The sequence below is a fragment of the Chiloscyllium punctatum genome, chromosome 2 (assembly GCF_047496795.1).
Source record: "Chiloscyllium punctatum isolate Juve2018m chromosome 2, sChiPun1.3, whole genome shotgun sequence".
Classification (NCBI taxonomy): Eukaryota; Metazoa; Chordata; class Chondrichthyes; order Orectolobiformes; family Hemiscylliidae; genus Chiloscyllium; species Chiloscyllium punctatum.
The window spans coordinates 66,244,127-66,262,227 of NC_092740.1; the positions used below are offsets into that span (position 1 = coordinate 66,244,127).

The 18,101-nt window shown below is 37.9% G+C and overlaps 1 protein-coding gene across 1 annotated transcript in view; it reads left to right on the forward strand.

Annotated features, from left to right (window-relative positions):
- The window catches only part of ppip5k2 (diphosphoinositol pentakisphosphate kinase 2), a 159,047-nt gene that overhangs the window by 57,520 nt on the left and 83,426 nt on the right, over positions 1-18,101 (forward strand). Inside the window, exons 13-17 of the mRNA XM_072583617.1 lie at positions 1,990-2,099; positions 8,401-8,486; positions 9,608-9,733; positions 15,176-15,297; positions 17,425-17,607. Of these exons, the coding sequence (XP_072439718.1) occupies positions 1,990-2,099; positions 8,401-8,486; positions 9,608-9,733; positions 15,176-15,297; positions 17,425-17,607 (627 nt within the window). The remainder of the gene's footprint in view (positions 1-1,989; positions 2,100-8,400; positions 8,487-9,607; positions 9,734-15,175; positions 15,298-17,424; positions 17,608-18,101) is intronic.

Genomic DNA, 18,101 nt, shown 5'->3' on the forward strand with positions numbered 1-18,101 from the left:
TTTGAAAATATAAGTTCTCTGAGAGGCAGAGAGGTCTGGGTGTTCTGTGCATAAATCATAGAAGATTAGTATACAGGTACAGCAAGTAATTAGGTAACTGTTGGAATGTTATGCTTTTTCACTGCCCTTTGTGGACTGAACAGGAGATCCTGTCATGCTGTTGCAACTTTCTGATGTTCTCTGCAAGTTCCTATTGATGGAGAAAGGGTATTTCTACATCCTTCCCATGAGAATTATTCCCTAAGAGTCTGATATATTTCTGCATGAAATGCTCACATCCAAAGTGCAAGTTATTTTGAATTACCCACTGGCCAGACTGCTGCTACATATTCTGAAATGTCTGCCTGTAAACATCAGGGACCAAGTCGTACCTGTCAAGAAACACACATTTTTGCTACCTCAATCCATAGAATTTTACTAATGGCAAAAAACATTTTAAATTCTTCCTATCAACCTACTTTGCATTGGCATTGTATGGGTTTCTTTTGGCTACCCTATCTGCTTAGCGATCTTTTCAAGAGAAATGAAAAATGCCTCAGGGTTCCTTTCATTTAATTTTGGGCAGGTTTGCACACATTTCAAGGACTTTCCATTAGGTTTTTGGTACAGATCCTTCCTCCTCAGAATACTACCAAGGATCAGAGGTGTCTCTTTCAGTTCGTGTTTTTAGCTGTTGTTTTTGCTCACTTCAGCTTTCTCTCTCATGCTGTTGTCTGTCCCTCTTCTGCCTTTGTGTGTGTGTGTGTGTGTGTCTCTCTCTCTCTCTCTCTCTCTCTCTCTCTCTCTCTCTCTCTCTCTCTCTCTCTCTCTCTCTCTCTCTCTCTCTCTCTCTCACATGCATACTTGCGCTCTCCATGTGTGCGTACGCTCTCACTTTCTCTCTGCATGTGCATGCTCTGTTGCACTTGCTTTCTACTGCGCCGCTCTCTCTCTCTCTACACTTGTACATTTTTCACTCTATCTTGCTGTCTGTGCATGATCTCACTTTTTCTCTCTGTGCGCACATGCTGTCTTGCTCGCCCTCTGCACGCACATGCTCTCTCAATCTTGCCCTATCTGCCCGCGCCTTCGCTGGCCCTCTGCCCACACATGCGCTCGCTCGCCTGTCCTTGTTCTCTCCTTCCATGCATATTCTCTCACTGTCAGGAGTCACATATTTAAAATTGATGAGGAATTTCTTACATTGGATATTTGAATTTGTGGAATTCTTTACCACAGATGGCTGATGAGACCTGGTCTTTAAGGGGATTCAAGGCTGAGACAGACAGATTTTTAATCAGTGAGGTACTCTGCGGTTTTTTTGGAAAGATGTGGGAAAACGGAGTTGAGGATTATCAGATCTGCCATAATGGCATTAAATGACAGAACAGACTCAGTGGGCTGAGTGGCCTACTTTTTTGTCTGCGTCTTATCATTTTACAGTATCATAGCTTAGCCTCCTTGTTTTCTATAGATCACTTGAATAATTTTTTCAACTCCAGAAGAATCTCAGCATCTGCAAACAATGTATTTTGATTAAAATATGAATAAGAAACATTTCATCCTTTTCCAATTATTCCTGTCCCACTTCCAATTACACGTTGTTAGCATTGGGTACTCTAAATATATATTCCTCTTGTACTTGTGCTGGTTATTTTTCCAAAGATGGGTGGAGCATGCTGTCTAAAATTTGGGTAACACTCTTTAAATAATTTCAGAGCTAATTTCATAGTTTTACAGTTACTCTATGTCACTCAATTTTATTTAAATCTAGCATTTGTTGGTTAGACCATAGAATCTTTTAATCGTAGGCCATCACAATAGTGGGAAAATCCTACTAACATCATGGAATAGATGTAGCCAAACATAATATTGGACAAACTATTTAACACAAATAGGATTATTAAGGGAAGGGATGGCAACATATATGTGAACAATGTTTGTTATTTCTGTACATGTGAAAATAGCAAACCAAAGATGATTCTAAAATGATTTCCATTGACCTTTCAGGAAGTCTTGGATATTGCAAGGCACCTTTTGGCAGAACTGGGCCAGAATAATGATTCGGAAATAGAAGAAAGTAAATCAAAACTTGAACAACTGAAAACTGTGCTTGAGATGTGAGTGTCCAACATCACAGATATTCAGACATAAATATAACACATTATTACTTATATATATTGCTCAAAACAATGTGATCCATTTAATGTAACTGAGCTGAGTTTTATTTGGAGAATTAAAGAAAAGCTAATAATACTCAAGCTGGCTTGACAGAAACTTCTGCCATTTGTGTTCCTATGTAAAATCAAAACCTGGAAGCTGCAGCAGAGATACCTTGCTCCTGTACGGGGTGTACTGTAACAAACTTCTCTGATAGACTTGAATCTGAAATACATGCAGTTGTTAAAGTCAGAGCACTTGTCCATAGCTTCCTACAAAAGTTATCAAAAAGAATTTGCATTGGTGCATTCAAAAAGGATAAACTTTTTTTTCAGTCCCATTTACAGCATTTTTCCACTTGCTGTACGTGATTTAAATCTTTTTATGCTTCTTGGCATTGACTGTTTAGCCTTAAAATTTAGTTCTGCTTTCAGTGTCACAATAGTCTAAAAGTCAAAATGGCTGCTGTATTGCTTCTGTCTACTTGGTCCACCATGCTTGTGAAAATGCTCACAAGTGAATGCCTTACGTGTGCTGCAAATGTTCAAAGTTGGCAGATGACAGTGCCGCTCGGTGTCAAGATGCACTGACGCTGTAAATACTAGCAGTGTTCACTGCACAAGGGAACCCAAATAGCATGACATGGAGATCAACTTGGAACTTCCAGTAAGGTATTCTTTGTGCTTAGCTATGGCAGAGCACTTCCACTCATTCCGCAAGGAATTCTAAAAAGGCTTTGAGTCAGGAATCAGTTTTGCTGAACACTTATGTGGAGTTTCAAGGATTGAGAAGCCATAGGGATGACTGTTATAGAGTCGTGAGCTCACTAGATTATAATCTTGAGGTCCATGGGATATCTGTGGGGTCAGTAGTTCAAATCTCACAATTTAATTGTGGAATTTAAATTGTTGTTAAATCTGGAACATAAAGTAAATCTCAGTAATGGTCACCGTGAGCACTCTAATCGATGGTCGTAAAAATCCATTGTGTTCGCTCATATAATTTAGGGAAGCAAATCTATAGCTCTATCTGTTCAACATGTGACTCTAAACCCACAACAACGTAAGCAAAAGTAAGGACTGCAGATGCTAGAAATCAGAATCTAGATTAGAGTGGTGCTGGAAAAGCACAGCAGGTCAGGCAGCATCCGAAAAGCAGGAAAATCGTAGTTGACTTTCAAATTTTCCACTCATGCACTAACAAGTTCACTAGGGCAATTAAGGAATGGCAACTAAAACTCGCCTCACCAACCACACTGACCCCATGAAAGAATAAACAAAAGGCCCATCAGTAGAAAATCTGAGTTCAGCCCAAATAGGGAATGAATCACAGGCATGAAGGAAAGCTGTGTGCAGACATAGTTGATAAAGTACGGATTTGAGACAGCCCAGGGAATCCCTTGTGGACACAACCTGTAAACCTCTCTTGGTCCGTCCTGGAGATCGTACTCTTTGGTAGCCTGGAATAAAAAAAACCTCTTACAGACAGTTTTTAGTTTAATTTTAGTCATCCCCTTTTATAATAACACTGATACCTATAAGCTCAACTAACTGGGTTCTAATAACCCAGGAGAGTAGGACATCAACTCCTAAAGAGCCCTGGCAGGCTACTCTGTTGTACTATCACAATCTGACTTCCTTTAGACAGAGGTTTTACAAAAGCTGTACTGTCACAAACAGGCTTTCTTTATACAAAAGTTAACAAAAGCACTGCATGTTTTGAACTGGACAGATAACAGTGAAGGACAATCATTCGGGAGAGAAGTTAATTGATATTGAGTTTTGTTTCAAGGTCAGAATCAAACACTGTTATTAATTTCACAAAGGAATAGCCATGAATGTCATCACTGTGTCCTGTTTACACAGATTCACTGATGTTAAGGTAAATGTTTTTAATTGCCTTACCCTCCCTGCCTGTCTTGTATTCTAGTGTGCAGCAAATGTGTTCTATAACTCAACATTACATTTTAGTCGAAATGTTTAAGGACAAGTTTGAAGGCTATAGACTTTCTTAGTGTGGGAGTTCTCAATTGAAAGATGTACCATGGTCTTCAGAGAGCACTTCTCCTTTCTCCACCCTAACAAAGACAGGGAACTGAGGTGCCTTTACTTCACTAAAGAAGTGGTCACTGAACTATATTGCCTTTTCCAACAGTATCAGTAGGCCTCCACAGGAAAAGATGGCACTACTTGTAGGTCTCAGTCTCTATTAGGCATTCCTCTTTCTAGTTATTTTACTTGATTTGCCGCAAACAACATGATCCCCTTTACATTGTGGTCCTCCTCACCATTGATTTGAATCATACAGTACAGAAGAGGCCCTTCGATCCATCGAGTCTACACTAAACAGACTACTTTAAATCTACAATCATCCCACTTTCCAGCAGTTTTGACATGGCCTTTTGACACTTGAAGTGCTCATCCAAATACTTTTAAAGATTTTTGAGGAAGATTCACACCTCAACTACCCTTTGAGGCAGCGCATTCCAAATTTCCACCACTCTCTGGGTGAAAGAAGCTTCCTTTAAATTCCATTTAAACTTTCCACCTTAAAATTATTCATACATTTGTTGACCCTTCCACTAAGGGGAGCAACTGCTTTCTATTCACCCTGTCAGTGCCATTCAAAATCTTATACAGCTTACTCACCCCCACCCCACCTAGCCTTCTCTGTTTTAAAGAAAGCAAACTGAGCTGATTCACCCTCTCTACATAGCAGCTTCATCCTAGGCAATATCCTGGTGAGTCTCATCTGCAACCTTTCCAGTGAAGTCACATCCTTCCTATAGTGCAGTGACCAGAACTGCATAAAGCACTCCAAATGTAACCGAACCAACGTTTGTAGAGCTCCAACCTAGCATCCCTGCTCTTATAATTTATACCACAACTGATCAAGGAAAGTATCCCATATTTTAACTGCTTGGCAGGGATGCAGAATGTACATTGGATAGGAGACTCAACAGCAGATGTACAGATCGAGCTGATCGAGTCCTAAAGGATACAGCTGGTATTTTGTGGTAGGACCTGAGGGAATCAATAAGGAAAAAATATATTTGATGTCATCCTCACCAATCTGTCTCCTGAGATGTGTCTGTCCTTGATAGTACCAGTAAGAGTGGCGACTGCACAGTCCTTGTGGAGACAAAGTCCTGCCTTCACATTGAGTTGTGTGGCACTGTCACTGTATGCTAAATGTGATAGACTTTGAACAGATCTAACAGCTCAATACTGGGCATCTATGGTGTGCTAGGGCCACCAGTAGCAGCTGACCTGTACTCCAAATCAAACTGCTACCTCATGATTTAGCATATCTCCTATTCCACCATTTCCATCAAGCCAGGGGATCAACCTTGGTTCAGTGAAAAGTGAAGGAAGGCATTGTAAGAGCTGCACAAAGCGTGCCTGGTGAAGTTATACCAACAAGACTACTCGCGGGCCAAAGAGCATAAGCAGTAGGTGATTCCACAGCCTGCAGATCAGATTTAAGCATTGCAGTCCTGCCAGATTGAGTCATGAATAGTAGTGGACAAATAAACAGCTCTCAGAAGGTGGAGGTTGCTCCACAAATATCACCTTAATAGTGAAGAGCCCAGAACATTTGTGCATAAGATAAAGCTAAAACATTTGCAGCAATCTTCATCTGAAATGGGTCATCCATCTTGGCCTCCTCCAGAAATCTGTCTTTGGTTCAAACACAGACAAAAGAGCTTAATTTCAGATATGGAATGAGATAATCAGCTCTTGACATCAAGACTACATTTGACCAAATGTGGCATCAAGGAGTCTTAATAGAAGTGGGAGTCAGCAAAAACGCTATGGCTGGAATCGTACCTCGCACAAAGGAAGGTGGTTGTGGTTGTGGTTGTAGAAGGTCTACTGGACATCTCTGCAAGAGTTCCTTCAGGTACAGTCAGAGGGCCATTTACGTTCAGCTACTTCATCAATGACCTCCCCTGTATCATAAGGTCAGAGAGGAGATTGGGTCTGCTACAGTAAATGGACTACTGTGGTAGCTCACCAACACTTTTTCAAGGGGCACTAGGCATGGGCAATAAATGTTGGATGCGCAAGTGAGTAGATTTAATAAAGGATCAGCACCACATTGTCTTGCTTTAAACCTTAATAATACAATTAACCATTTAACTTAAAAATAGTAGATTCACCAACTTATTTCCCTTCTTAATTATGTGAGAGGTGTTCACTGGTTGTTCTTCATTTATTTTAACTTTCAGCTACATATTGACACACCCTATAGGAGTGTATCCTCTAATTTTTCTTTCCAACAGAGCAGGCTCCCATGTTTTTTACGCAGTAATAATTTGCTGAACTGAAAGTCAGTGCTGTGATCTGCTTCCAATGCCTATTGCATATGCACAACTCTGGAGTGTCTGTTGTCTAATAGCAGTTATTCATCAAACAATCAACTTACAGTATTTCTGTGATGTTACTATTTGATTTTTGTTTTCAAAGACAGTCCGTTCCCAAAGTCTCAATGTTTAATCTGCTGTCATGTCTCGCTGTTTGAATCTGATAACCTTCAACTACACTTTCCTGCCTTTTCCCCATAAACCTTACTGACAATCTCAGCTTTGAATATACTAATTAACCCAAACTCAGCAGGGTAAAAAAATCAATGGATTCACAAGCCTCTGAGAAGAAGTTCCTCCTCATCCCTGTCTTAAATAGCAACTTCATTTTGAGATGATACCGTCTGGTCCTAGACTTGGCCACATAGCGAAATTCCTGCTCCTCAGATGCTGCCTGACCTGTTGTGCTTTTCCAGCACCACCCTAATCTAGATTCTGATTTCCAGCATCTGCAGTCCTCACTTTTGCCACATAGAGAAATAATCTCACGATATCAATCCTGTGAAGTCTCCTAAGAATCTTGTATGTCGAACAGTCGCCGGAGGTACTAAAATACTAGTTCAGTTACATTACCATCTCAACCAACTCCTCCCCAGGTTTAAAATGTGACATTTGGTGTTTCTTTCTTCCTTGCCCCCCTATTGGTTGTCCATACTTATTAAGTACAAATTGGCTGCGAAACTTTCCTCTGGTTAAGGTTGCCCAAAATAATTTTAAAGTAAAACTTTGAATCAGCGAATTAACAATGTTTACCTCATCAGTCTGAATCGAATTTAAATCAACAAGTAAAACATCAGTATCTTAATCATCGTTACGTTCAAACCTATGATGTAGAACAGAACTGTATATACTACCTTTGTTGAATTGTTACCAGTCATTTTAAGCATATTTATTTCATGACTAGCCATTATCTGTGCTTAAAGTGCTTGCTTCTGTGGTGCATTTTAAGTGTCACAAATACAAGTGATTGATACTCTCAGAAGTACATATATGCAAATGTATATGTGCAGTACCCCTCCTAGTGTTGACAGTGACATGATTCTGTTTTTATTTATTGTGCTGAATTTTTTTTAGTTACTACCTTTTTTCACTGACAGAACATTCCACAAAGTGTAGCTGCGTAGAACCTTTCAGGGGTGTCTTTCAAATGTGTCAGAAGGCACTTTGAGTCATGGTGATGATCTTAAATATTGCCCTTAAAGGTGGTGAGGCCACCAATCCAAAGTTAGTCACCAATGAAGGAGTCACGCAAAAAACAAAAAAAAACTTAACTAGAAAGCAGCTGAAATATAAGTAGTAGTTGCTTAAATTAATTTTATAAAGATTATTCAGTTTATCATGTTGATTTTGAAAGATTGAAAGCAATATACCTAATAGAAACACTACTCAGTTCTGTACAAAACAAAACTTAATTATGCAGACTTACCAATTTTGTCCTAAGATGAGTAGAAGTATTTTCAGTTTCCAGGCCTATTTCACCTTTTAACTAAATCAACTGATCTATACCTCATGCTATTTTGCTTGGCTTTGCTCTAGATCATTTAGGATCCTTCCTGACGAAAACCTATTGATTTGTCTCAATTTTCAGTTGATTCACAGACTTTGACTGTACCAGATTCCTTTTATGTGAAAAAGGTGCATGCTGATTTTATTCATCCATGATCTTGCTCTAATATTTAGATTATGTCCTTTTTAGTATGTGTTGCTTCATCAGAGGAGCAGTATTTCTTTATAATTCTTTGAATTTCTGTCAATTTTTACCTGATTGTTCTTTTGTGAAGTATTTTAGGACATTTCCCTCTGTTAGTGCTGCTGTATTTACAGGTATCATTATAGAATGTGTATGTTTTAGGTGCTTCCTGAGAAATCAACTATATTTTCAATTATGTTAACAGGTATGGGCATTTTTCTGGAATAAATCGTAAAGTTCAGTTGACATATCTACCTCTTGGATGTACAAAGACTTCAAGTGAAGAAGATGGTAGGCTTTTTAATGCCTGTTTCTTTTTTCCCTTAATTTCTTGGATTTTGAAACTGGCATTGTTCAGTTACTAAGCATTCATTTTTTTTTATTGCTAGCAGGTACATTTGATGGAGCATTTAACAATAGTTGTATAACTATAAGTATCAACCTGACAAAATTGAAGCCCCTACCAACTTGCTAAGCACTAATTTCAAATTGTAGGATGTGATTGTGGTTATTGTTTCAGTCTCAGTTCCATAACTTAACTCTCCAATTGTAAGTGTACTTACAACATGGTGCTTAAATGGTGGAGGTTTAATTTAAGTGACAGCTTTGGCTAAGGGGTTAACTCCAAGTCAGAAGGTTGTGCATTCATTTTCCACCTGGAGTCTTGTGTGCATAGCCTAGACTATTAAGTGACTGCTGAACTGTTAAGGACCCATAAATTTACAACAAAAGTAGAAGACATTTGAAATCCGAGTTGATTCCTTAGAGAATAAAGCCACAACGTGTCAGTCTTAAACAAAAAGAAAAATCTTTACAATTGAAGAGTCAAAAAAAAGCAAAACACCAATGCTACATATCCTTTACTCTAGCCTTCAGAATTAAGTCGCACGTGAATTAATTGGCATGCAGTGATGGAACACAAGCTGCACATCAAATAACAGACATAACCAAGACAGTGCATATATTTTTGCAGCAGTCCACCAAATATCAGATTCTCAATATCCTTCAGAACATGTCTTTTTCTCAAAGGAATTATATTTTCTTCATTCCTCCTCATCACGTGGGTATCGCTGGTAATTGTTGACCTTCCATAATTAGCTATGGATTGAGGCAGTTAAGGGCTGCATTGCTGAGTGTCTTGGATTGTGTAGCCCAAACCAGGTTGGATTGATAGATTTCATAGAATCCCTATAGTGTCAAGTCTGCATCACACCTCCCAACAGCATCTCACCCAGACCCACCCTCTTACCCTATTCCTGTATCTATGCATTTCGCATTGCCAACACATCTAGCCTGCACATCCCTGAACCCTATGAACAATTTGGCATGGCCATTCCACGAATTGTAAAGGTGATGCATAATACACTTTTTTTTTCTTCCTGTATTAATTCTAAGTTAATTATTATTAACAGACAATAAGAGAGAAGAGCCTTCACTACTGCTGGTATTAAAGTGGGGTGGAGAACTGACTCCAGCAGGCAGGGTCCAAGCTGAAGAACTGGGCCGTGCTTTCAGGTGCATGTATCCAGGAGGACAAGGTAAAACAGCAAAAATAAATTGTTTCCTAATATGCTCACCTCTAATATCTATCTACTGTATATTCATGTAAAAGTTGATATTATGCAAAATCAACCCATAACTTTTTGCCTTAAGGTTATTTTTCATTTATCTTCATAGAAGTAAATTCTGTTTTTTTTGGGAAGGATGCAGGTGCATTTCACTTTTCAGGTGGGTGATGTTGACAGATTGGACAAGACAAATAAACAGACATGAAAATCGGATGCAGTCATCAACTTCTGCAGCAGGCATTAAAAGTGAATGCTCAAATCTAATATTCTTAACCATTGCCCTCTGCCTTCCTGTGGAACAGAGGCTCAGGTCTTGTCAATCAGACCGTTGCAAGTGCAAATAAATAGTGTCCTTGCACAAAATTTTAAGTGAGAGGATCGGTACCAATAATGTTATTTTCTAACTGTATGGTCCATCCTTTTCCTTATCTGGCTCCTGAACAGTTAAGTTATTGGATCCACAGGGCCATCAAGGCTTTCAGGGTGTGGACACTAGGAGAGGCTCCTTTAAAAACAGAAAAAAAAAGACAATAAATGGCTTCCCCTGTTACTTTGTGGATTATTTTGACAGCTACATAGTGTAAAGTCCTTAGATTTTGTTTTTGACCTTAGAAATAATATCCATGTGAAGGTTTGTCTCATCTTATTACGTTAAAAGAATTTGTCCAAAAATTCAACTTTTACACCAGCATATATAATCATTATGCCCTGGAGTTTGCAGTCACTTTTAAATCCAGTATTATTAGTTTTATTATGATAATCTGAATCGTATACAATTTTAATTCTGCATGAATCACAGCAAAGTGAAATTTCCATAGACTAATCCATTAAGGCAAATGGGTATTATTCTCATGTATGTTTTGGAAGTTTGAACATAATTGTGCTTTTTACTCTTTAGATTGCACAATGCCACATTCAGTTGAAGCAGAAACATTGTAAAATCATGAAAGCTAACAACACTTACAAGCAATATTTTGACATTGCAAATGAAAATATTATTTGACAACCTAAGGTATGATAGAGTACTATAGATGCAAAGCACACAAACCAGGGTTTTTTTTTTTAAATCAATTTTTCCCTTAAAGCAGGAAGAATGTAAACTGTTGAATTTCAGTATTTAAACAGTTTTATTTCTAACATCTGACCGAAATGTGTTTGGTTTCCAGGAACAAACCTTTGTGCGATATAGACTTCATGCAACTATTTCCATGATGCAGTGATGCAATTAACATTCAGTAACTGAACTCTGGAGATTAACAAGCTGAAATAACCCTCACAAATGCTGTGGGCAATATTCTTGTATTTAAATCTAGGCACTGATGCAAATTCTTTTCTAGATATAACTGCGTTTCATTTGATATATCAGTATATCTAAAATATTTGTTTTAAATAATTGGAAACGTGAAGGCTACAGTAAACATTTTCAGTTCCATCTTAAACTTGTTTTCAAAACTACTTTTCCAGTTGCAATTTTGCTTACTATCACATTTCTACTCCCCTGCACTATTAATGAGATGTTACATCAATACCTCCACCATTTCAAGGATTCACTTTTCCATTGTTGTTCTCACTAGTTTCTCTCCAAGTCCCTGTATAATTAATACTTCATAGCTTTGTCAAATTTCTGAACATCCAATGCACAAGTTATGTTGGCTTCCTATACTGAAAACTTAGTTTATATTTTTGGTATTTGTCTTCAAAATGTTCCATGGTCATTCTGCCCAAGTATACTGTTCTGGTATGTGTCATTCTTTCCCAGGCCATTAACACCAGGAGCAGAATTTTTGCCACCATGTGGCCGTAATCTGCCTGATTTATTGACCAGACTTATTAACTCACTTGTCAGGCCATCAAGGGCTAGTTTGGAATTTTTGTGGGATTGCCCGATGGATCAAGAATAATCACCACAAGTGAAAAAAGGCAGCAACACAGTGGGGTGCAAATTGTACCCATGCAATTCAATTAGGTACAAATGGTACACTGCGGAGAGTGGCAATTGTCAATTGGCATACAGCTGCCATTAGGTGTGCAAAGATGATTTGTACACATTTGGACCCTTCAGGTCCCAGCGGTAGCAAAGGAAGGCGATCCAATAAGTTTAGTGAGTGCAGCTGACGCAATAGCTATTGAATCATAGAGTTATACAGTACAGAAACAGACCCTTCAGTCCAACTCGTCTGCACTAATCTGGTATCCTAAATTAATCTAGTCCCATTTGCCAGCATTTGATCCATATCCCTCTAAAGTCCTTCCTATTCATGTACCCATCTACATACATAGAAATTGAGATCCATGATGAGGGACAGCATGAACAGGAGTGGATGGAAAGACCCAGACATGAGGAAAGCAGAGGCGAGAAACACGGTAGGAAGGCAATAAATGCTGTACTGTCAGCATCATTTGAATTGTTGCAGAATAAAGCTACCATGTAGAGAATTGGTGAAACAGGAGCTTGCACTTATCTGTGCAATTGGATCTAAATTTTGTTTTATAGCTGAGAAAGTTCTTACTCCAGTACTGTTTGTCATACCCTGTTAGTAACTATGAAATAACTTATTTGCTTCTGGCTCCTTCTCTGATCAGTATTCGTTCTTGATAATGTCAATTGGCAACCTACTATTGCATCTTGCAATTCCCAGCAGTTTACATAATAGCAAATGTAACATCTTTATCCAAGAAAGGAAGGAGGCAGGAAGCTATAGGCCTAAAAACTATTGTGATGTTACTTGTCTAGTATAGGCTGAATGTTTGTGCTGTAATCCATTACTATGGAGATTATAATAGAATACTTTGGCTCTGTTTGATCACATCATGATTTTCAATGAAACTTTCAGAATGAGGAATTGTGTTCAACTAATGCATTGCATTTTTGATGTAACATTCAAGGTGGATAGATGAGAACCGGTAGATATGGTATACTTGGGTTTGCAAAAGAATTTGTGTAACTCCACAAAAAGAGGACAAGAATTAGTGAGTAGCAAGTTAATATGACAAAAGGATTGGTTAGCTAACAGGAAGCAGAGAGTAAGGATAAATGGGCACTTTTCAAGTTGGCAAGCCCTGTAACTACTCCAGTGTAACAGGGATTGATGCTGGGTCCTCCATTGTTCAGAATAAATCCCAAAAGACTTGATATGGGAACCAAATGTCTGCTACCTAAATTTACTGGTGACGCAAAGATATAGTCGGCTGTTGAGAGGAGGTAAAGAATCTGCAACAATGTATAGACAGGTTGAGTGAGTGGGAAAAAGTTTACCATTTGTAGAGTAACACACGTAAGCAAGAAATTGTCTACTTTGGCACGAAGAATCGAAAAGCAACACACTACTTAAATAGAGACAAATTGCAGAACTCAGTGGAACCGAAGGATTGGAATGTCCTGGATATAAATCACGTAAAATTAGTATGTAGGTACAGCAATTGATGAGGAAAACAAATGGAATATTGTCATTTCTTACAAAAGAAATTTCATATAAAAGGAGTGAAGTTTCACTGCAGCTGCAACTAAGGCCACATCTGGAATACTATATGCAATTTTGGTCTCCTTGTTTTAAAAAAAGATATCATTACTTTAGAAACAGCTCAAAGAAGATTCACTTGACTTATTCCTGGGATGAAGAGCTTATCCTGTGAAGGAACGTTGAACAAGTTAGGCTTATATCTATTGGAAACAAACACAAAATGCTGGAAAAACCTCAGCAGGTCTGGCAGCATCTGTAGAGAGAGAGCAATTTAATGTTTCAAGTCTGATGTGACTCTCCAGAAAGTAGCAAAAAAGACTGCAGAAGATTGAGTTTTAAAGAAGGCTCATGTTTGACTCAATGTTAACCCTTTCTTTCTCCACAGATGCTGTCAAGAATGCTGAGTTTCTCCAGGATTTATTGTTTGATCCGAATTTAACATCTGCAGTATTTTGCTTGTATATATCCATTGGAGTTTGGAAAAATGAAAGGCAATCTTAATGAAACATAAGAGAACTAGAGGGAGTGGATAGGATGAATACCCAGAAGATTTTTTTTCTTGTGAGGAAACTTAAATTAGTGGGCATCATTTAAGAATGAAGACAGTGATAAGGTGATTTTTTTTCCCTCAAAGGGTCATGAGAATGTGGAATTCTGTTCTGCCAAAGGTTGATGGAGGCTGGGTTTTTACCTAATGCAGCCTTGAATGTTTTTATATTTTTGACAGACAAGGGAGTTGAGGCTTATGCACAGATAGGAAAGTAAAACTGACACTACAACCAGATCAGCTATTATCGCATTGAAGACTGAATCAGGCTCGACGAGGACAATTATCTCCTTTACTGCCAAAGTTCTGTGTTTCTTTGTCATTGATAATAAGAACTGGGCTGTACCTAAAATTTTACAGGCTTAAAGGGAATGAGATTTTGCTTCATTGCTGGGTTCCTACGGTTGCAGAATATCTTTAGTTGCATCCATGACCATTAAGTTGTTGAGTGTGCAACAGTCGATTCAGCAAGAGGAAATGTTTCTATTCTCTCAACATTTAGCTCATCTACAATCCATACAAGAGCTCTACGGATACAATATATCATGTATCCGACAGTCTTGATACCTCATCCCTTGATGTCACCGAAAAAATGCCTTTGATTCTAGGGTATAAAGATTAACTTCTTTACATGACTCTGAGGCATGGGGATCACACCTAAAGCCATCTGGTTACATGGACCACCATTGAGCAGATTATCAGGCTTCTGAAGATGCAGTTCATGCCTCCTCAACAGGGTGGATGAGAAGACATCATATTCTGCTACTTAACCCAAGATTGGCAGCTAGTTGGCTGAAGTTGAGTTTGACAGCTAATTAGTGATAGTAAGCACTCAATGGAAACAGAGCTTTAAAGCGTCTTCATAACATGGTTGGACAGAGAGCCTCAAGAGCTATATCAGAAAACCGTAAGACGGCCCTGTCACACATTCTGGTCTTTGCCCTATCGCCTGTTGGTCTCAGGCTTCGGGTGTGATAACTGCTGTCATTTCTTTATATCAAATTACACTTTCAGTAGCATGCATCTACCACTCTTGACTGCCAACCCACCCTCCAACCAATTTGCTTTCAACTTTGAACAAAGAAGTGGGGTCTGCCCTCCCTCTCCCCATATTGGTGAAGCATTGCAGTCTGAAAATGGTTTTTGACGTTAGCTTTCTGACCTTCAAAGACAAGATCCTATCCAAAGTTCCTTCCTGTTTTCTGCTCCCTTGTCAAAAGACAATTTGCAAACGTTAAACCTTCAGCTCAAGAATTCTGACTTGTTGCCCCTTTCCTTTTCTTAACAGTTTACAATTCTGCTTTTTATTTTCATGTGTATTAGTTTCATTTAGACAGGATTGAATAGTTAATGCTTCTACACTTGCACCATTGCTTTCTTCAATAATGCTATATACTGTTTCAGGAGATTATGCAGGGTTTCCCGGTTGTGGTTTGCTCCGGTTACATAGTACATATCGACATGATCTAAAGATCTATGCATCGGATGAAGGGAGAGTTCAGATGACGGCAGCAGCCTTTGCTAAGGTTTGAAATTCTATGCTTTTCCCCTCCAATTAAATCCTTTTTAGTAAGTTTTGCTAGTCGTTGTAATCTTACAACTGCCCTCTAGAAATAATTTTTGAGAACAATATTTTATACTTTTATTCCTGAATTCATTTATCAACCTTAATTGTCAGTACTAACTCTGCCATTATAAACCAACGTAACAATTTCATCTATTTCAATCTGATTGATATATCGAATGTATTCCAATTCAATATTTCATTTAGGTCCATGTAATTTACTCAGCGAGGTTATAAACCTGAGTAGAGGTCGGGATAGACCATTCAGCCCAATTCAACTCATCCATCTCAAAAATTATCAGAATTTCTTCCTCCAATACCTCAATAACCAGTTGTTTATGCTGCATTGATAATTATGAAATCATATTGCTTTGTATTTTGCTGCAATTTTATTGCATAATTCCAAAGTTAGGATTCTGATGCATCTCTAGAATGGAAATGTCAAGTTTCCATTTTCTCAGTCGTCTCATTCTACATTGGAAGTCAGGTCAAATGTATAAATTTAAACAGCAATTACAGTGATACTTCTTTGAGCTGATGACATAGTGACAATAAATAAAGCTGCAAAGTATTCTATATTTTGCCACCGTCACCTGACACTCAAGTCTAATTAAAGAGTATATAATAATTTGAGTGAAAAATCTCGACACAGGCCCAAAATCTTTCAAAATTGGATCTTTTTATTACAATAGTGACTACATTCAAAAGTTGTTCATTGGTTGTAAAGCATCAAGCATCTTGGATCATAGAAGGCACTCTTGATAAGGTTTTATTGAAAAGTCTGAGTTATGCTAATATTTCTTAATGTATTTTTCTCTGACACTAGGAGTAAGAGCTTTTGGTATCTGGTTGCAAGTAGTAGAAATCTGTATGTCAACTTGTAGTACATATAACATTGAAAGATCACTTTCGCCATTATAACAGCCTTTGTATTTACTGGTTTAAAAAGGTAATTTTTAGATCTTGATGATCCTTCCAACAATAACATTTAAATAGCTGAGTGAAAAGTCCATTTTTCTCAATGTTTGTGAAATTGGTTACGAAATGAAGCAAAATGTGCCAGAATATACTACATCAACAGTGTCAGTGGGTATCAGAATCTGGAAAGTAAAATCTGATTACATATACAGACATTTATGCTATGCTGACAAAATAAATGAGTAGTTGTATAGCTGATTATGATCCCAACTGATGGTGATACTGGACAAATCAGATCCAAGAGTGAAATTGACTTGATAGATTATAAGTTTAATTTTTGCAGTTGATTACTGTGATGCTTAACTACTGAACATATTCACGTGAAGCTTCTAATGTTCTTCACCAAAAGAACACACATTAATTGTACAGAAAAAAATCTATTGTCTGATAGTTTTGAAAGATATTAATAAGAACAACAAAGCAAAGTTTCGGCATTTTTCTCCAGGAATATCCTTGGTGGATGCTCAGACTCAGTGAAGAGTCACACCTTTATCTTAACTCTTTAATTTCTTAGTTAACTGACTAGTTCCAGATTTGATGCCGAGAGACTTTTTTCCAAGTCTGATAAGCTGGATTCCTTTTTAGTTCTGAGTTCTGAGTTCAGTCTAACAACTTAAACTTTGACATAAGTTCTCAAGCTTTAAGATTTCACAAACTAACTTGCCTTTCTGCCACAGAAGAACTGAACAGAACTCTCAAAAATGAATGGCCCCGATCTTTTTTCTGCATGTCATAAAACTCAACCAATGTACTTAAACCACATGCCTTCTTGGAAATTATGGAATTAATTCACTGTTCCAAATTAATTTCTGAACTGTTTTCTAAAAATAACCTTCACAGAATTGAAACCAGAATGTAATTTACTTTTATTTTGATTTAAATATATTATACACCTTTTATCATGCAAATAAACACTGCAAGTTGATTAAATTTATTTTTGAAAAGAGAAGGACACTAATGAGAACCATTGGTTATCAGAAAAACTGATTGTAAATTGGAGGTAGATTTCAGGTAGTATCTAATTCTTCTAATTGTAATTCAATCTATTTGCTAGTGCAATTTTTTTAATGTTAAATAACCCTTTAAATTGGTGTTGATTGTTTGCAAATAGGGATTGCTAGCTCTGGAAGGGGAGTTAACCCCAATTCTTGTACAAATGGTTAAAAGTGCTAACATGAATGGCTTGCTAGACAATGACAGTGATTCCCTGAGTAGTTGCCAACAGCGGGTTAAAGCTCGGCTTCACGAGATCCTACAGAAAGACCGAGACTTCACCACTGAAGATTATGAGAAGGTGAGTGTTTGCCAACTTTAATTTCTAGGATTGCTTGCTTATTTTGTTTTATTTCAAATGTCAAAAACTTCATTTGACAGCTTTTTTTTTTCATCATCATAGCAAAAGTTCCATATTGATATCATCCTAACACAATATTTGCTTGAGTTGGAGCTGGGTGTGTGTGTGTGTGTGTGTGTACACGCGCGCGCGCAATTATGTCCCACATGTAGGCTTCCCAGTAATGTGGCAGCTTCCTACTTTTATTCATACAGAGCTTTTGATGTAGAAAACATGCCAAAATACTTGGCAGAGACCTTGTCAATAAAGCTTACACTAAAACCGGAGTTATCAGGAAGGTTAACTAAAACTTGGCCTTAAAAGATGAATTCTAAGGCAGGTCAGAAAATGACGAAGAAAGATGGAATAGTTTAGTCAAGTAACTCTCGATCTTCAACAAGGTACTCCTCTATTGACAGGATATGAAGAAGCCCCTTACTGTGGCTATTCAGGCT